General features: G+C 44.0%; 1 protein-coding gene across 6 annotated transcripts in view; it reads left to right on the top strand.

Moving 5' to 3' along the window:
• NF2 (NF2, moesin-ezrin-radixin like (MERLIN) tumor suppressor) overlaps positions 1–20,465 on the top strand; it is a 128,175-nt gene that overhangs the window by 88,646 nt on the left and 19,064 nt on the right. For all 6 annotated transcript variants that reach the window (XM_069081608.1, XM_069081609.1, XM_069081607.1 and 3 more), the window contains exons 9-12: positions 1,043–1,117; positions 1,589–1,702; positions 8,539–8,661; positions 20,206–20,423. In XM_069081608.1, coding sequence (XP_068937709.1) covers positions 1,043–1,117; positions 1,589–1,702; positions 8,539–8,661; positions 20,206–20,423 — 530 coding nt within the window. The remainder of the gene's footprint in view (positions 1–1,042; positions 1,118–1,588; positions 1,703–8,538; positions 8,662–20,205; positions 20,424–20,465) is intronic.

Genomic DNA, 20,465 nt, shown 5'->3' with positions numbered 1-20,465 from the left:
TCTCTCTCTCTCTCTCTCTCTGTCTTTCCTCTCTGTCTTTCCTCTCTTTCTCTGTCTCTCTCTTCCCTCTGTCTCTCTCTCTCTGTCTTTCCTCTCTTTCTCTCTGTCTCTCCTCTGTCTTCCCTCTCTTTCTCTGTCTCTCTCTTTCTCTGTCTCTCTGTCTTTCCTCTCTCTCTGTCTCTCTCTGTACCTTGGCCTTGTTCATGCCTGGCTCTGTTAGCACTTAGGAGCATTATGCTGAAGTGACTGCCCTGCTTCCTTGCTCAGAAGCCTTGAGCAGCTCCCCTTTTGCTGTTGTGTGAAACTGAAATCTCAGCCTGACTTTGCGGGGCCTCAGCCTGTCTCCACAGCTGTTCCCACTGCTCTCCCAGCCCATGTACTGGGGCACTGGGGCTCAGGCTCACCCATTCTCTCACTGGCTCCCACAGCACAGCTCTGCTCTGCCCACATTTGCCCTCCTCTTGGCACCTGCCTCTGTCCTGTCCTGGCTGCCCCAGGCCTTCTGGTGCTTCTTCTGGCCAAAACTCTACAAGACTCAGTCTGTCACACGGTCCCACGTTGGTTTCTTCTGGAGCATCTTGTACCATTAGTTGCTGCTCTGTGTGTACTGGACGCGGCTCTGCCGACTTGGGTGCAAGCTGCCTGGGGGTAAGGAGTGCATCCTCCTCTCCTCTTGGTCCTCTACTGTGTTTGGCTCTGAGCCACATGGTTTGTCAGCTGTCTGGCCTGCTCTCAGCTCAGTCTGGCTGCCTTTGAGGTCCAAGTGGGTGTGTCTGGGCAGCCATGACCCTGCCAGCCCATCTGCCAGGTGCCTGCACCTTGCCAGGCCTTCAGATGCTTTGGCTCCTAACTGGCAGCACCTTGAGGAAGGTTCCCCCATCCCCACCCCTACCACAGTGAAGAAGCTACAGTTACTGTACCCACAGCAGTGGCTGTGCCCGTAGCCGTGGCTGCACCCACAGCCGTGGCTGCAGCCTTGCTGCTGAGCTCCTTCTGGGTGGGTGGGCATCAGGCAGCATAACACCTTTTCTTTTTCTCCTAGTTCACCATTAAACCTCTGGACAAGAAGATTGACGTCTTTAAGTTTAACTCCTCAAAGCTGCGTGTTAACAAATTGGTAAGTGGAGGCTCAGATTTCACTGCTCTGCTACATAGCTGGGATTTCGGGGGGGGGGGAATGAACTCTCTTAGAAAGAATCAGATGTCACTGTCATGACCCAGAGGGGTGTACCAAGTGGCACACAGCTATGTGCTTCTCTTGACTTATCCTTGAAGAGTCAGACTTAAACTCTACTGGTATGGAACATTGAACTATATCGGGAAGGAAGGTGAGAGACTTCCTCATCCTGTCCGCCTTCGGTTCTGGTTCTCTGCCCACCCACGGCACACCTGTTCCAAATGCGTCCTCGTGCAGGCCCAGGGACTGAGAAGCCTGCAGGAGGCTAACCCATTTTCAGTGTCACAGCCCCAAGAGGTCTGAGAAGATCCTCTACAGACTCTTCTCGGCTGCCTCCTTCCCTGCTTCTCTTTTTCAAGTTTGCTGACGAGGTACCCACGAACAGTAATGCTTCTTGTCTCACTCACATAGATTCTGCAGCTGTGCATTGGGAACCACGACCTCTTTATGCGCAGAAGGAAGGCGGACTCATTGGAAGTACAGCAGATGAAAGCCCAGGCCAGAGAAGAGAAGGCTAGGAAGCAGGTGAGTGGGCCCTTCACTGTGGAGGTATGCCCCCTGCCGGGCAGAGGCGTGGGTGGCAGTTGGTTGTTTGTGTCCAGGGCATGTGACCTCCTGGATCTCCCAGAGGGCCCCCCCCCTGCTGCCCGCAGAAGATAGGTCCGGGCCAGGCGATCCAAGTTGTGCTGCATAAATGTGTCCAGAGTCATTGCCGCTGCACTCTGTGTCTGGGCCCCAGCTGTAGAGGAAGTTGGGGTGTGTGAGCGGTGAGGGCTATTGGCAGCAGGCTGGCCTCGCTCCTTTGCCCGGCATTCTCCTTCGCTAATTGGATGGTGATGGAATGCGTGGCGGCATTTCAGAGCTCACTGGCAGAATACTGATCAGGTCCTGGATTTGCTTCTTCCCTGCAGGTCAGCCCCAGTGCTGGGCACAACCCAGCCCAGGCAGCAGCATGGAGCCAATGAGCACACGTCAGCAGATTGGGCTGTCTGAATCATTGTCTTGTGCTTATGGGCCTTTTCCACTCCCCGAAACCCACACAGCTGATCTGAGCCCTGCTGCCCAGCATACCAGTGGCATCTTTAGCCAGACCCCTGGAGAGCAGTGGCCACTAGCAGCTGGTGGCACACTGCATCACACAAATCAAGGTCCCCCAGGAGGGGAGTAGGGGGGTAGCGGCCAGGGCTGGAGTTTGGAACGGAGTGTCTGTGTTGGTTCTTGTGTGTGTGGGGCATTGGCCATTAGGAGACTCGTGCCTCATCTGCCTTCACCTTGTTGTCTGGAACGGTAGTGGGGGGCAGTGCTCCTGGAATTGTCTCCAGTAGGGTGATGGGGCAGTGCTTGCTATCAGGTAAGAAATGTAGTGATGTTCTTCCAGAGGCACCCAGTCTGCCCTCCCTTCCTATGGACGGGGCTCAGGAGTGAGAGGAGATTCCAAGAAGAAGGCAAGGGGAGGCTCCTCGGAGTCACAGTGACCCCCCATCAAATGATGTGCTCAGAGCAAAGACCTGAGTTGTCAGTGTGTGGGGAGGGAGGGCTGCTTTGGGAATGGGGGTGGGGAGGATAATGAGATTGGGAAAGTGTGTTTTCAAGGTGGAGATCAGTGGAAGGTATGCGCTGCCAGTCCGGGTTTCGCCTGTGGCCAGCGGCTGTGTGAACTTGGGCAAGACCTTTCCCCTTCTCCAGCTCTGTCTGCTTCCCTCTAACCTAAGAGGAGCAGGTTAGCTCTCCCCTGGGTGGTTCTCCAAGGGGAGCCTAATTTTCCAGGCTGCCCTTGGGCTTGTTTGTAAGAGGGAGACTGGGAAAACCTGAGCACCATTTTGTTCTTTTTCTGTGGTCTTCCCTTTCCCTTTTTCGCTTAGAGTTTAGCCTGAGAATCATCTGTCAGTGTTTGCAGTAAATCTGCACATCGCTGCCTTCTGTTTTCACGTTAGATTTGTTTCCAGGTCTGCTCTCAGCAGAGAAGTGCTGCTTAGGACAAAGAGGAAGAGAAGGGGGGAGAGGAGTGAGAGAGAACGACCCCAGGCAGATGGCTCTGAAAGGGGTGCTCCGGGGGGCTCGTACTCAAGCTTCTCTTTGCCCGAGATGGATGAGTGTAATCACATGGCATTCGGAGGAAACATGCGCTATTATGTCTTGGGAATGGATTGAACTAATAATCCTGTAAAGCCATGCCTTTAATGAAGACGCAGAAAATAGTGCAGCTTTCCCTTTCTCAAGTCAGCCAGGAACCCAGCACTTAGCCTGGGCTCATGGCCAGCATGAAGTTTAGCGTGCAGGCCAGTCAGAGTAATATGGGACGAAGGTGGGATGGTATCTGTAGGGGAGCCCCATGGGAGGTGCCTTTGTTCCCGCAAGGCTCCCACTGCTTCTGGGTCCATGTGGGTGTGCAGGGTGCTGCTGGGGACCCAGGATGCACACGGAGGTGCTGACTCCAGGGGCTTCAGATGAGTCAGGCTGGGGAGCTTTCAGGGCCTCACGGCCTAAGACTGTGGGTGTCTGCTACATCCAGTGCTGGCTGTGTAGGAGAGCAGGGCCTCTGTCCTGTGATGTCGCAGCTGGTGCCCGGTGTTCTGGGCAGCAGGGTCACAGCGCAACTGTCTGCTCCTGCAAGGGGTCAGGATTCCCCTTGTGGCCTGGACAAATGACATGACACTTTCTATTCCTCAGTTTCCTTATCCATAAAGGAGTTATGGTGATATTTGTGCCCTCACAGGGTTGGTCTAAGGACCAGATAAAATAATGTAGGTGATGGGGCGGGGTCACGAACTCTGTCACGCATTGGTGTCAGCACCCTCCCTCGCTGATGTGTTAGCTGGGGTTTGGCAGCTTAGCGTCTTGGCATGTTGTGGGGGACACTGAACTATTGCAAAGTCCCACAGACAGACAACATGTTTGCAGAAGTGGGGCTTTAAAGCAGGTCTTCCGGATTTCAGGGACAGTGCCCTCTCCCTCTGTTTCTCTCTCCCTACATCTCCTTCCCTCTCTCTCTCCCCTTCCCCCCATTCCTCCCTTTCTCCCTTTCTCTGTCTCCTTCCTTCCCCCATTTCATCCTCTTTTCCCTTTCTCTGTCTCTGTCTGTCTCTCCTTTCTCTGCTTCTCACTATAAATTTTGTTGTGTGTCAGGATGGTACTGACCTGTGATTTCTGAAATGGCAGAACCCCTTGCACAGTGCAGATTTCTCTACATCTCTTCCCTACCCTATCCGAGGATTGTCTGGAGCTTGGTGAGCCGGTGAAGGCTGCCCCTCCCACAGTGCTGGGCTCTTTGCTGAGTGGCTTCTGCTGCAAAGCTCAGCCCTCAGGCTGCTGTGCCGCGCTTTTTCTCATATCGTACTTTATTTTAAATTATGGTATTTTAAATTACGGTACAACTATATGCTGCTATCACTTGCCACTTATTATTGTAAATCTTGGGTATTTTGCATAACTCAGAAAAGTCATAGCTTCTACCAGGGATGACAAAGTCCATAGATGTCTCCAGAGCATAGGAACCAGATTAAAAGGAAATCGGGAAATATTTAACAAAACAAATAAAAATGCTCTGCAGTGATTTCTGAGGCACCTAAACCACAAGATGATGGGCTCTAGAGTTTCTCTGATCCCCAAGCCCTCTCTAAGTCTCTCCAAAGGAGAAATTCTATGCCAAAGATAACTTAATTTCAGCTGTTTGTATGGTCTAGGGCAAGGTTAAAAAATAAATAAAAAACAAAACTCCAAAACCCATGAACTGATGCCCACCGATTCAGCCCAGCAGCAGGGCTGCACGAACAGACCCAAGGACATGACACGGGCCTATATCAAAGCCCACTCTTACGCCCTGGGCCCCCTCCCTCTTTTTGGTGCCTTAAAGATCCTGGCTTCAAGCTGTGGAAGTTCCATTGGACCTCATAGCCCTTCAGGAGCAGAAGCCTGCCAGGGGCAGCAGTATGGAAGCAACAGTGCTGGGGAAAGCAGATCCTCTGGTGTTGGGCCACAGACCTGAGGAACGGAAGGAGCAGGACAGGTAACCAGGACAGGACACTGTGCCGTGCCTCACCAAGGCTGAGGGAAAGAACCCAGCATCCGGCGGGAGCCAGTTCTGACCACCCAGACGTCGCCAGCAGAGACCTGGGCTGGTGACTGCGAATGGCTCAGTGTGGGAGGAGGCCAGGATACCTTGAGATTCAGCCCCAAGGAAACCACAGCCAGGGGGAAGTGAGTGATGGGCAGTATAAGGGGAAAAAGACTGAGATGACCAGACGTCTCAGAAAGATACAGACAAGTCAAGAGGAAGAAGAGCAAGAAAAGGAGATGGAGTGTCCAGATCGAGTAAATGAGTTCAGGATTCTAAGCAAAGGAAAAGGGAAACGATGCCACACTTAGACAGAAGACCCTGTGGAATTTGAGAACAGGGAACCACAGCACACTGTTTCTGACTGGTTAAAGAGAAATATGAGGATTATGAAAGCAGAATTTAAGACCTGCACATAAATACTCATACAAAATGGGGACTCTGCAGTGGCAAGCCTCTCCGAAGAAACAGGAGAGAACAGCAGACTGGGAATGTAAAGACACAGAAGTGAAGGACAGTCTAAAAGAAAAGAGGCAAAAAACAAGACCGTTAAAAGAAAACGTGCTCGTTATACAAGCAAAACATACATATCTTGAAGACCTACAAATCTGAGCTTAACCATACAGGCAAAATTCAATGATTAATTCAGTAATAAAGGAAAATTGGAAACATTTTTAGGAAGAAAACAAGAACTAAAAGAGGTTAATGTGTTTTTCAAACACTCCAAACAACAGAAATGCAGGAGGGAGGAATAAATGCAGTGAGGAGGCCAATGGGAGTTGTGGACAGAATCTGGGGGCACCCTGCCTGCAGGTGAAGCAGTGGTTTATAACATAGGAAGGTACATGATAGAGGTGGTGGGAAGTGATGCACCGGTGTCAAATCAAGGAATAGCAATAAGGGGAAGGTGACCTCTGGGTCTCAGAAAAAGAAAGGCCTGTGGGGGAGTGGGAGGGGAGGGGGAAGGAGGCCTTATTTTGAAGGTGGAGGGGTTCCACTGATGGATGTCCTTATGAATGAAGAGAGGTGGGCAGTGAAGGGAAATGAGGACCTCACACTATAAGGAATGGGGATTTGGTGCTAGAAAAGTCCATGTGGGTTTAGGGCTGGGGGAGAAGGGACAGTGTTGGGAACTCTGCAGGTTCCAGCTGGCACCTGGAGGACTGGGAGAGCATGGACATGGGAAGATGATTTTCAGGCAGACATAGAAGGAAAGATCAGCAGGAAAGGGTGTAGATCAGTAGTGGATTGCATAATCAGGGATGTGACGGGGATCTGACCTTAGACACTTCCTAGCTGTATGGCCCTGGGCAAGCCACACAATCTCTCTTTGCCTCAATTTCCTCATCTGGTAAAGGGGGTAGTAATAACTTAATTATCATTGCACCTACCTCCAGGGCCGTTGTGATGTTAAAATGAGGTATTTGTAAAGCGCTTAGCACAGGTCCTGGCACATGACCAGTGCCTGATAAATGTTGGCTGGTAATGTTATTACTAGTACTACATTAATATATTATGTATTGACAGTGTCAGTGGTGATTGGCATTGCTTCAGAAAGGAAGCACTGTGGAAAAGGGGAATCCATGGGATGAGCCGCAGAAGGCAGTGGCAGAAAGTGCCTGAAGGGCAGAGCTTAGAATATATTCTTTTAAAGCTTTGATAGCATGAAGAGGGAGACCAGACCAGATGATAGAGATCATGAGTCAGAGAATAAGGCTCCAGAGTGAACAGAAAGAGAAGGTGCATAATGAGTCAGGGAAGTCTTTTTGGAAAGGGGCACAAAAAGAATAAATTTAAAAACTAAGCTGAAGGGGATAAGAGGAGGGGGGAATATCAGATGAGAAGAGGGGATCAAGGTGAAGGGAAGAGAGTTGGGGAAACAGGCCCACCTTAAAGACTAAAGTGAAGTAACCGAAGGAACATTAGACTGTCCACAGCGGAAGAGGGAATGTGAACCAAAAAAGCTTCTGCACAGATGACATTAATGCATTGAACATGAGAAGGGAAGTGGGTGAATGGGGAAAATATTGTTGTATGGGACAGCTGGGTGGTGTAGTGAATAGAGCACTGCCCCTGGAGTTAGGAGGACCTGAGTTCAAATCTGGCTTCTTGAACTTAATATAATAAACTAACTGTGTGACCTTGGGCAAGTCACTTAACCCCAATTGCCCTACTTTCCCCCCTTCAAAAAGCAAAAAAGAAAGAAAGAAAATATTGTTGTATCATATTTCTCTGATAAGGCCTTGGTATCCCAAGATACATAAAACATTAATAATTATATATGACTAATAGCCATTCTCCAATACATAAGTGGTGAAAGGATATAAATATTTCTGAAAAGAACTGCAAAATATTCATAACCACATGAAAAGCTCTAAATTCATAAAGTCATCAGAGAAATTCAAACTAAAACAACCTGGAGCCTTCACTTTCACAGACAGCAAATTGGCAGAAATGGCAACAATCAGTAATGGGAAGGATATGGAAAGACAGGCACACTAATACATTGTTGGTGGAGCTGTGAAATGGTTACAACCATTTTGGAAAGCAATTTGGAATTATGCAAATAGGGTGACTAAAATGTACTTCTCTTTAAACCAGAGACTCCATTACTAGGCTTATGTCTCAAGGAAGTCCCTATATAATCCAAAATATTGATAGCAGCATTTTTTGTGATGGCCAAGAGTTGGAAACAAGGTATATGACCATCAGTTGGGGGACGGTGAAACAAACTGTACATGAATGAAGGGAATATGACTGAGCTGTAAGAAATCGTGAGTGTCATGAACACAGAGAAGCCTGGAATGATCTCCATGAACTGATGCAGAATGAAGTCATCAGAACCAAGGAAATGCTATGAATGTGAATAGGAAAAATGATGATGTACCCAAAAGCCAGAAGTCAGAGTCAGAATTACAGAACTCGAGCAGGGCTGGGATGGCGAGAGATGAAAATCCTCCCCCCTGCTTGCCCCTTGTGGGAGTGGCAGGACGATGGCTGTCGCATGGGGCACAGGGTGTCGAACTTCCCCAGTGTATTGATAAGTTGTGCAACTTTTCTGTCTCCAAGAAAGTGTTTGTGACGTGGGGAGGATGGATACTTGGGGTGCTGTGGTGATGTAAGAAACAGAAAATGTCCGTAAAACTCCAGTGCTCAATGAGTGATGTGGAGCAACCATAGATGGGGTCACTTGGTGGTTTTCCATATGGGTCTACAGGGATTACAGGGATCCGCTTGTGGGCAGGATTGGTCTGGATTCCTCATCACCTGTTATCATTCTCAGTCCTTTTGTCCCTCACCTCCCTAGATGGAACGGCAGCGTTTGGCTCGAGAGAAGCAGATGAGGGAAGAGGCTGAGAGAACGAGGGATGAATTGGAGAGAAGGCTCTTGCAGTTGAAGGAGGAAGCCACTATGGCCAATGAAGCTCTGGTGAGTCCTTGGAAAGATTGACACTGCCCAGTGTAATGGAAAGGAGGAAGATCAGAGCCCAGAGGGTCTGGGTTCTAGACCTGCTCCAGTTTCCACCTGTCTAAGATGGGGTGGTGGGCAGCAGATCGGTAGATGCGGACTGGACAGTCCTTTCACCTGTAAATCCTAGGCTTCTGTCACTATTGTCACTGGAGATTTTTAATCAGGGTGAGAATTGAAAACCTGTGAGAGCAGAAGTGGCCATTGCCTTCCAAGAGCAGTTGACAGCTCTGGGATTTCTCGAGCCTAGTAACTCTCCTTTTGAGCTCTGAGGGGGAACAGTCAAAGCACCCAGCTTCACTCTTTTTGCTCTCATTTTGCTGTATGTCTGTGTTTCTCCATTGTTATTCTCAGAAGCAGACTTAGATTGAGTTCTTAAAAGCTTTATCTCTTATTGATACCTCTTGTTCTCATCAAACTCATTACCAGCTCTATCTTTTTCCTGCTTCCCTACTTAGAGAACCAGTGTCTTGTATCAAACAATGAAAAAGAGGCCACAGGGCAGTTCACAACTAGTCACCCACGTCTGAGAGTGTATACACTATTCTGCACCTGTAGTTCCCCACTTCTGCAATGAAGGGAGAGTAGAATTTTCTCAGTTCTGCTCCAGACTAAAGCTTGGTTATTATAATTTCTCATTGTTCTTTTCTTATTGTTGTTCAGCTGCTGAGCCTTGTCCAGCTTTTCATGACCCCATGGGACATAGCATATAGGGTCTTTCTGTCCTCCACTATCTCTGGAAATCTGTCCAAGCTCATGTTGGTTGTTTACACGACACTCTATCATCTCATCCTCTGCCATCCCCTTTTCCTTTTGTCCTTAGTCTTTCCCAGTATCAGGGTCTTTTGCACTGAGTCCCATCTTCTCACTATGTGGCCAAAGCATTTAAGCTTCAGCTTCAGTATTTGTCCTTCCAGTGAATAATCTGAATTAGTTTCTCTAAGTATTGATTGATTCGATCTTCTTGATCTCTCAGAGACTCTCAAAAATCTTCCCCAGCACCATAATTGAAGAGTCATTGATTCTGTGGCACTCAGCTTTCCTTATAGTAAGACTTGTAGAGCTTCATTGATTGCTACTGAAGAAACCACAGCTTTGACTCTGCAGACCTTTGTCAGCAAGGTGATGTCTCTACTTTTTAGTCTGGTGTCCAGATTTGCCATAGCTTTCCTTTTAACTTCATGGCTGCAGTGGCTGACTGCGGTGATCCTTGAGCCCAAGAATAGAAAACCTGACCCTGCTTGTATTTCTTCCCCCTTTGTTTGCCAGGAACCAGTTGCCAAGATCTTAGGGTTTGTTTGTTTTAAATGTTAAGCCAGCTTTTACACTCTCCTCTTTCATCCTCATCAGAATGCTTAATTCTTCCCTTTCTGCCATATTTGTTTTCATCATGTGCACTGGTTTTCCATTTATCCCCCTTATTTTACTCTTCATAAGTTCATGGAAGTCTTTCTGTACCTTTTTGAGTTTTTAAGTCCACAAATTCCTTATAGTGCAGTAATATTCATTACCCTTTGTTAATTAGGGAATGGCTTATATTTGTTTAAACTTGAATACATTCCCTATATATCTTAGAAATTAGACCTTTATAAAAGAAACTTGCTGCAAAGATTATTTTTTCCACTTTCCTGTTTTTCTTTCAGTTTTGACTGCATTGGCTTTGTTTGTACAAAAACTGGTTTTGTGTAATCAGATTTATCCATTTTACCTCCTTTGAACATATCTATCTCTTATTTGGTCATGAACTGTTCCCCTATCCATAGATATAACAGATAATATCTTCCATGCTCTACTAGTCTGCTTGTGATGTCACCTTTTATGTCCAAATCATGTGTCCATCTTGAACTTGTCTTGGTAGATAGAGTAAGATGTTCGTCTATGTCTAGTTTTTGCTAGGCAGCTTTTCAGTTTTCCCAATGGTTTTTGTTGAGCAGTGAGCTCTTGCCTCAATAGCTGGGATCTTTGGGTTTATCGAACATGAAAATACTGTGTTCGTTTGCTGCTGTATATTGTATACCTGAACTGTTCCATTGATCAACCTCTGTATTTCTTACCTAGTACCGAATTGTTCTGATGGTTACAGTTTTGTGGAGTACTTTTAGATTGGGTACTGCTGGATATCCTCCTTCCTTCCTTTTGTTTTTATTGATTCCGTTGATATTCTTGACCTTTTGTTTCTCTAGATGAATTTTGTTATTATTTTTTCTAACTCTCTAATGTAACCCTTTGATAGTTTGATTGGCATGGCACTGATTACATAAATTATATCGCACCTAGTATGGTGCCTGGCATATAGCACATATTTAATGAATGCTTATTGACTGACTAGTGTTGTCATTTTTATGATGTTCCTTATTCTACCCTCTAATAATTACTGTTTCTCCACTTGTTTAAATCTCTCTTTATTTGGGTGAGGATTATGTTGTAATTGTGTTTACGTAGTTCCTGTGTGTGCCTTGGTAGGTTGACTCCAAAATATTTTATATTATCCATAATTATTTTATTGTTTTTGGAGGGTGAAACATAACCATTTATTTATTTGTTTGTTTGTCTATTGCTTTTTGGAGGGCAGTTGGGGTTAAGTGACTTGCCCAAGATTACACAGCTAGTTTTTATGTTAAGTGTCTGAGGCCAAATTTGAACTCAGGTCCTCCTGACTCCAGGGCCAGTGCTCTATTCACTGTGCCACCTAGCTGCCTCAGAACATAATTATTTTAAATGGAATTTTTCTTCTGTTTCTTTTTTCTGCATTTTTTCTTTTTCTTTTTTTTTTTGCATTTTCTTTTTTCTGCATTTTGTTAGTAATTTACAGGAATGATAGTGATTTTTGTGGGTTTATTTATATTCTACCACTCTGTTGAAGTTATTCAATGTTTCAGTTAGTTTTTAAATGAGCTCTTTAGGTTTCTCTCAGTAAATCATATCATCTGCAAAATTTGCTAGTGCTTATTCTGTTCAATTCTTTTTTTCGTCTTGGTACTTTTTTAGGATTTCTAGTATAGAATAGTAATGGTAATAGTGAACGTCCTTGCTTCACTCCTGATTTTACTGGAAGGATTTCTAGCTCATCCACATTACAAATAATGCTTGCTTTTGCTCTTAGATGCTACTTATCATTTTAAGGAAAATTCTGGATATAAGCAGAACCAAGATGATGGAGTACAGGTCGGGACCCAGCTGCCAACGTTCCCCTATAGGCAACTTCAAAATAATGCCTCAAATAAAATTTTGGAGCAACAGAACCCACAAAAAGTCAGAGGGAGACATTTATCCACCCTAAGACAATCTGGAGGCCTGCAAGAGAAGGATGGGCACTGGTGCAAAGTGTGGCAAGACCACCAGTGCTGGGCCTTGGAGGCGGCCGTAGCAGCAGCAACAGCAACAGCTTTGGGAGCTCTCAACCAGAGATAGTAAGGAGCTCAGATAACTAGTCAGAAGGAGGTTACAGGGATCCTTGGCTGGGCCTGGGTGCAGCTGGTGCCGATTGGAAACTGCTGCCCATAATCAGCTCTGGGTCACAGTCCCAAGATAGAGAAGAGTGCTTGTGATTGGTCACAAAGCAGCAGGGACCCTAGTCACAGTTTCAGGGCCAAGAGGAGCACTAGCACTTGTAGCTGCAGGGGAATAGGGACCTTTCCTAGGTAAAGACCAAAGTATAGACAAGGAGAGCAGTGACCACGTGTCTGCCAGGGTCACGTCACCTTGGAAGCCCTGAAAACTTGCAGACCTCCAGAACTAGCTCTGAAAACAAGAGCACAAAAAAGCCCAAAGTTTGCAGCAGTGCCTACCCTCCCTAAGGTGAGCAGAGCCCAACTTTAACATAAAGTTCAAAGTCAAGAAATAGTCTGGGAAAATGAGCATATAACAAAAAAATAAATTGACCATAAAAAGCTACTATGGTGGCAGGGAAGTCCAAGACGTAAACTTAGCAGATGACAGTGTAAAAATAGCTGCAAGCAGAGGCTCAAAGAAGAACATTAGCTGGACCCAGGGCCAGCAAGAATTCCTGGAAGAGGGGCGGCCAGGTAGCACAGCGAGTAAGAGCACCGGCTCCAGTGTTGAAAAGACCTGGAGATCGAATCCCGGGCTCAGACACTTAGCACCCACCCAGAAACACCTGGCCGTGTAACCTTGAGCAAGTTACTTAACCCCAATTGCTTAGGGGCAGCCAGTTGGCTCAGCGAGTAAGAGCACCGGCTCCAGTGTCGGGATGACCTGGATCAAATCCAGGCTCAGATACTCAGCACCACACCCAGAAATAATAACTGGCCGTGTAACCTTGAGCAAGTTACTTAACCCCAATTGCTTAAAAAGATAAAAAATTAAAAAAAAAAAGAATTCCTGGAAGAGTTAAAGAAAGAGATAAATAAGTAGTAGAGGGAAAATGAGGGGGGGTAGTGTATGAGAGTGATGATGCAAGAAAATTATGGAAAGAGAATTAACAGCTTAGTAAAAGAGGTGTACACATATATACACACATACAAACTGAAGAAAGTATCACCTTAAAAAAACAGAATTGGCTTAATGATAAAAAGGACAAAAATTCAATGAAAAAAAAAAACTCCTTTAAAGCAGAATAGGCCAAATGAAAAGAAAGATGCAAAAAAATCACCGAAGAAAAGACCTGCTTAAAAAGCAGAAGAATTGGCCAGATGGGAAAAATACAAAAGTTTACTGAAGAAAATAATTCCTTAAAAATTAGAATTGGGCAAGTGGAAGCTAATGACTCCATGAGCTGTCAGGAAACAATAAAGTCAAAAGAATGAAAAAAAAGGAGAAAATGTGAAATGTCTCATTGGAAAAACAACTGACCTGGAAAATAGATCATTGAGAGTTAATTTAACATTTGATGACCTGAAAGCAATGGTAAAAAAAAGTCTAGATATCATATTCAAGAAAATAAGGAAAACTTCTCTGATATTTTGTATCCAAAGAGTAAAATAGAAATTGAAAGGATCTACCAATCACCTTTTGAAATAGATCCTAAGATGAAAACTCCCTGGAATTTTATAGTTGAATTCCAGAGCTCTCAGGTCAAGAAGAAAATATTGCAAGCAAGCAGAAACAGTTCAGATGAGTTCAGATGTGGAACCACAGTCAAGATCACACAAGTTTTAGAAGCTTTCGTATTAAAGGAGCAGAGGGCTTGGTATATGATATTCTAGAAGGCAAAGGAACTAGGATTGCCACCAAGAATAACCTACCCAGCAAAACTGAATATAATCCTTCAGGTGGAAACTGGATATTTTACAAAATAGAGGACTTTCAAGCATTCCTCATGGAATGACCAGAGCTGAATAGAAAATTTCATATTCAAACATAAGACTCAAGAGAAGCATAAAAAGGTAAACATGAAAGAGAAATCATAAGGGACACAATAAAGTCAAACTATTTACATTCCTATATGGGAAGATGATACATGTAACTCCTAAGAACTTAATCATTATTAAGGCAGTTAGAAGGAGTCTTCATAGACAGAAGGCATGAATGTAAATTAGTTATGTTGAGATAATGTTCTCCCCAAAATATGAAGGGGTGAAAAAGACGTTTGCACTGGGAGAAGGGGGAAGGAAGAGGGAAAATGGGGAAAATTTTCTCATTTAAGAGAAATAAAATAGTTTTTACAGTGGAAGAGAAAATTGTCTGATCAATACAATGATCCGTGACAGTTCCAAAGGACTTGTGATGAAAAAATGTTATCCACCTCCAGAGAGAGTACTGATGAGCTCTGAGTACAAATTGAAGTATAATTTTCTCACTTTATCTTTTTGTTTTGTTTTGAGATATAGCTAATATGAAAATATGCTTTGCATGATTTCACATGTATAATTGTTTACCTTCTCAGTGGGTGAGAGAGGGTTATGAGGGAAAGAGAGGGGTCTGGAACTCAAAATTTAAAAAGAAAAAATATTTAAAATAAATATTAAAATTAAGAAAAAAGGAAAATGCTGTTTATTTCCTATGCTAGTGTTTTTTTTTTAACAGGAATAAATGTTGTATTTTGTAAAAAGCTTTTTCTACATTTACTTAAATGATTTTTGTTTTTATTGTTAATACAGTCAGTTATAGTTATAGTTTTCCTAATATTGAACCATCCCTGTGCTCCTGATCAAGAACCAGCATCATCCATAATGAAGACAAGTTAGAACAGGAGTGAAGCAGAAATGTTCATTATCACCATCAGTATTCAGTTTCCAGCATTGCCATAGTGATGATCTTTGTGATATATTCCTGTAGTTTCCTTGCTAACATTTTAAAATTTAAAATATAATTTAGTCTAAAATTAAGGAAATTATTCCATAATTCTCTGTTTTGATTTTCCCTGATTTAAATACCAAGATATATTTGTGTGGGGGCAGAACCAAGATGGTGGAGTAGAAACAGGGCTTCCCTGTGGCTCTAACTTCCACCTCCTCGAGTACATGTAAAAAATGACTCTAAACAAATTTTAGAGCTACAGAATCCACAAAGGGACAAAGAGAAACAAATCTCCTGCTGAAGGCAGCCCAGTAGGCTGGCAGGAAGCATGCTAAGAGCCGAGTGCGACCCCACATGAGTGGTTTTGACCCCAGGGTAGCCCTGACCAGCAGTGCCCAGAGCAGACTTCAGGAGAGTTAAGCACCAGCAGCTGTGGCAGTTTCCAGACTTCTCAAATCATAAATACCAAAGACAAAGTAAAAGGTCAATGTGGAATTCTGTTGGAACAGGGGTGGACGGAAGAGGGTGGTCCAGCCACTGCCCCTGGGGTGAGAGGCGACGGAGGCATGGTGGCACAGCCACGTGGCTGCCTCAGGAACTCCTGGCCTGCAGATCCTAGGGGGACAAAGCGACCCTTCAGAGGGTAATCTTTCTTGCTTTGACCTGCTTGGATCTGGATCGCGATCTTGGGTGGAGGTCCTGGGGTGTGTGGCCAGGTGCCAGGGGCTGCAGATAGGGTGCCCTACTAATTGCAGCTGTGAAAACCCCAGCGATTTGGAACAAAACTCTCCATTCTGAAAGCAGAGTTCTGCCATGGCAGAGTTCAAAAGTCAAGTAATTGACTGGCAACATGAGCAAGCAGAGGAAACACAATCCTACCATAGATTCCTTTTTCAGGGACAAGAAGGATCAAATCATGGAACGGGAAGAAGACGACAAAGTCAGAGCTCCTGCATCAAAAGCTCCCAAGAAAAATATGAATTGGTCACAAGCCATGGAGGAGCTCAAGAAGGATTTTGAAGTAAGAGAAGTGGAGGAAAAATTGGGAAGAGAAGTGAGAATGAAAGAAAATCAAGCTAAGATTAAAACCAAGAGTCACCTACCCAGCAAAACTAAGTATGATGCTTCAGGGGAAAATATGGTCATTCAGTGAAATAGAGGATTTTCAAGCACTCTTGATGAAAAAACCAGAGCTGAACAGAAATTTTGACTTTCAAATACAGGAAGCATGAGAAGGTAAACAGGGAAAAGAAATCATAAACTTACTAAAGTTGAACTATTTACATTCCTACATGGAAAAATGAAAAAACTCCTAAGACTTTTCTCAGTATGAGGACAGTTGAAGGGAATATATGTGTGTGTGTGTGTGTGTGTGTGTGTGTATACACACACACACATATGTATATGTATATATAGGAGGGTGTAGGTATGTATAAATATATATGTGAAGGTGTGCATATATATGTACATATATACATAGAGGGCCCAGGATGAGTTGAATATGAAAGTGAGAGGTGGAGTATATTGGGAGGTGAGAGAGGAATATATTGGTAGGAGAAAGGGAGAGATAGATTAGGGTAAATGATCTCATATAAAAGAGTCAAGAGAAAACCTACAATGGAGGGGAATAGCAGGAAGGTAAAAGGGGATGGGACAACTTTAATCTCATTGAATTTAGCTTAAGGAGGGAATAACACACACACTCAATTGGGTATCTTTCCATACAGAAAAATAGGGGGGAAGGGGATAAGAGGGCAGATTTGGGGAGAGGATAGTTAGAAGCAAACACTTTTGAAAAAGGACAGTTTCGGGGCGGCCAGGTGGCTCAGTGAGCAAGAGCACCGGCTCCAGTGTCAGGATGAGCTGGAGATTGAATGCAGGCTCAGATACTCAGCACCACACCCAGAAATAACTGGCTCTGTAACCTTGAGCAAGTTACTAAACCCACATTTCTTAAAAAAAAAAAAAAGACAGTGTCAAAGGAGAAAATAAGTGAGGGGCAGGATAGGATGGAGGGAAATATAGTTAGTCTTTCACAGTATACCTACTATGGAAATGTTTTGTGTAACTACACATGTACAACTTATATTAAATTGTTTATCTTCCCAGTGGGGGTGGGTGAGGAGGGGAGAAGGGGAAAAAATCTGGAACTCAAAGTTTTAAAAACAAATGTGTATATTTAAAAAAAAAATTGATGAAAAAAAATTTTTTTACATGCAACTGGGAAATAAGATATACAGGTACCAGGATATACAAATCCATCTTGCCCTACTAGAAAGTTGAGGGCAGGGGGAGAGGGATGGGGGAGGATATAAGAGAGAACATATTGGGGAAAGGGGTATTCAGCAGGCTAGCTATTTTGGGGTGGGATAGGGGAAAGATGGGGAGAAAATTTTGTAACTCAAAATCTTGTGGAAATTAATGTTGAGAACTAAAAATAAATAAATTGGAAAAAAAGAAAATAAAAGCAGTATAAAAAAAAATAAAAATGACTGTGTGTGTGTGTGTGTGTGTTATAGAAAGAGTTTGGCAGGACCTCTTCCTTATCTGTTTCTTTTTAAACATTTTATATAGTATTGGAATTAATTGTTCTTTAAATCTTTGGTAGAATTCATTTGTAAATCCATTTCATCCTGGTTGTTTGTTTTTTTTTCTTTGAGTGTTCACTTATGGCTTATTCAGTTTTTTTTCTAAGATAAGGTAAAATGTATATTCTATTTCCTGCTTACCCAAACCATTTATATTTTGGTAAATATCGATCTATTTCATTTATATTGTCATGTAGTTGGGCACAATAGTTCCTAATAATTACTTTTATTTTTTTATTGGTTATGAATTTACCTTTTTCATTTTTTGCCGTTTTCTTGTAATATAAACTTCTTTTTGCTCACCCCATTTAGGTGAGATGATTTTCCCCATACTTCCTCTCACTTCTCCCCTCTCCTCATGCATTCCTCTTCCTCACCCTTTCTGATCTTCTTTAGAGATCATCTGCCATAACAGAATCACACCAAGCCCTCTGATTAGACTCCTTCTAGGACTCTGGTGAGGATAAAATACCAGTGGACTACATCTATCATCTTCCCCCATGAGAATGTATACATTTTAATTTTTAGCCCAAAGAGAGAGAAGCTGGCAGGCTCCCACCCTGTTTTACTCCCTTGTGATTTCTCACTCCTGCTTATCCCTTTAGCCTTCTCTTAACTCCTATATTTATCAGATTATCTACTCAGCTCCAGTCTTTGCATAAGGAATGCTTGGAAGTTCTCTGTTTTGTTAAATTTTTGTTTCCTGTGGGAGTTTTGTTTTGTTGAATAGGTTACTCTTTGTCTTCTGAAATGTCATCTAATAAGCTCTCTGTTCCTTTATAGCAGTGGCTATTTAATCACCTGTGATTCTGACTGTGGCTCCAACTTGGTACTTGAATTCTTTCTCTTTGGCTACTTGTGGTACTTTTCCCTCTTTAACCTGGAAACTCTGGGTTTTGGCTTTGATATTCCTGGGAGTTTTCATTTGTTTTTTAAGGAGGTGGAATCTTTCATTTTCTACTTTGCCCTCCACTTGTGAGGTATCAGATAGTTTTATGATTTCTTGAATTAGAATATTTAAGTTCTTTTTTTGTTTTTGACTTTCAGGTAGTCCATTGGTTCTTAAATGATCTCTCCTCAAGTCTGTTTTTTCAGGTCAGTTGTTCTTCCCGTGAGAGCTTCACATTTTCCTCTTATTTTTTCAGCATTTTAGTTTTGCTTTACTATTCTTTGATATCTCGTGGAGTCATTCATTAGCTTCCACTTGGCCAATTCTAACTTTTAAGAAGTTATTTTCTTCAGTAAGGTTTTGTACTTTTTTTCAAAGCTGTTAATTTTCTTTTCACATCTTTTTCCCCCTACCTTCCCATTTTTACCTCTACTTATTTCTTTTGGTTTTTAAAATAATTTTTTAGCTCTCATTTAAACTTTTGCTTCAGTTCTTCTAGGTAATCTTGTTGGGCTTATATCCAAGCTACATTTTTCTTTGAGGCTTTGTTGATAGATTTTTTGAGGGGAAGGAGTATTCTTTTCTTCTTTGTTAGTGCCAGGCTTTGTGTACTTCTGGTGGGGAGGTGTTTGGCTTGAGCTTCTGTTCTGATCTTTTACATACATCGGCTACTTTCACAATTCAGGCTAAGGGCCTCAAAGGTTTCAGTGCCCCCCAGAGTAATGTAACCCAGAGCAGGGTCTGTTCACTGCCCTCCTCGTTTGAGCTCTGCAAATTCCTAACCCAGATTGGAATGTGTTGGCTTGTCCCTTATTGGGAGTTTCAGCCACGTGCTGCTGGACTCAGCTGCTATTGTTATCCTGGGAGATTCTGTGGGTTCAGAGGTTCTGACCTACTGACTCCCCTTTGGTCCACTCCTTAGTCTGCAGGGATCAGAACCACACAGCTCCTCTTTGCTCCCCAGAACTTTTTCCTTGTTCAGTGCACTACTAAGACCAACATGCCTATGTCTCTCTACCCTGTCTCCATGACCTGAACTGGGTACTGGCCCACAGAGCTGCCCAATGGCACCATTTCTTACAACTAACTCGTGCTCAGTGATCTGGGACTGGAATTCTCCTTGCTCCCACTGCTGCTTCTGTGTACACTCCTGGCCAGACCCAGGACTCTGTCTCCCTAAATTGCCCTGGGCTGGAAAAATTACTTCCTGTGACTTTTTTTGTCTTTCCTGATCAGCATTCCATCCGATGCATTTTCTGAATCTTTGTAAAGATGGGGGGAAGAGCTAGACTGTAATCCTTCCTCTTTATCCACCATCTTGATTCCTTCCTGCACAGTTGTTTTACAGCTCACGTCTTTAATATAGCCTGAAGGTTCTCTCTCCTTTTCCCAGCAGGGCATATGCACTTCCCCAAATGTTGTTCCTTCCAGGGGGGTAAAGGGAGAAAGCTGCTCTCCCATTTCCAAAAAGCTGGTCAGTACATTTCTGTCACCAGTAGCTAGCATTGCTATAGAGTTTAAGGTTTGGAGAGAACTTTAAAGATATTTTCACATTTGATCTTCACAACCCTGGAGGTAAATGCTATTACTATCCCCATTTTAGAGTTGAAGAAACTGAGGCAAACAATGAAATGACTTGTCCAGGGTGAAGCAGCTAAGAAGTGTTTGAGGTCACCTTTGAGCTTGGGTCAGTGCTCAATAGAATGGGTAGAGTAGGGTGGGCTCTTGGCAGCTGTGACATCAATGGTCCAGAGACCTGATGTCTGCTGTTGAGGTCATGTTAGCTGTTAAGATGGAGTCCATTCCTACCAAAAAGCTTTTAATCTTCAGATGCGGTCCGAGGAGACAGCCGACTTGCTGGCAGAAAAGGCCCAGATCACAGAGGAGGAGGCAAAGCTCTTAGCTCAGAAGGCAGCTGAGGCCGAGCAGGAGATGCAGCGAGTCAAGGCCACAGCCATTCGGACGGAGGAGGAAAAGCGCCTGATGGAGCAGAAGGTGCTAGAGGCCGAGATGCTGGCACTGAAGATGGCGGAGGAGTCAGAGAGGAGGTGAGCTGGGCGGCAGAGCCGCTCGTCCCCATGCTCCCCCAA

Source organism: Petaurus breviceps, unplaced genomic scaffold (genome assembly GCF_028583685.1).
Source record: "Petaurus breviceps papuanus isolate PSGF00001 unplaced genomic scaffold, PetGlider_PUasm1.0 99, whole genome shotgun sequence".
Lineage (NCBI taxonomy): Eukaryota > Metazoa > Chordata > Mammalia > Diprotodontia > Petauridae > Petaurus > Petaurus breviceps.
Note: the sequence above shows the minus strand (reverse complement) of the source record. Positions and strands in the feature narration are given on the sequence as shown.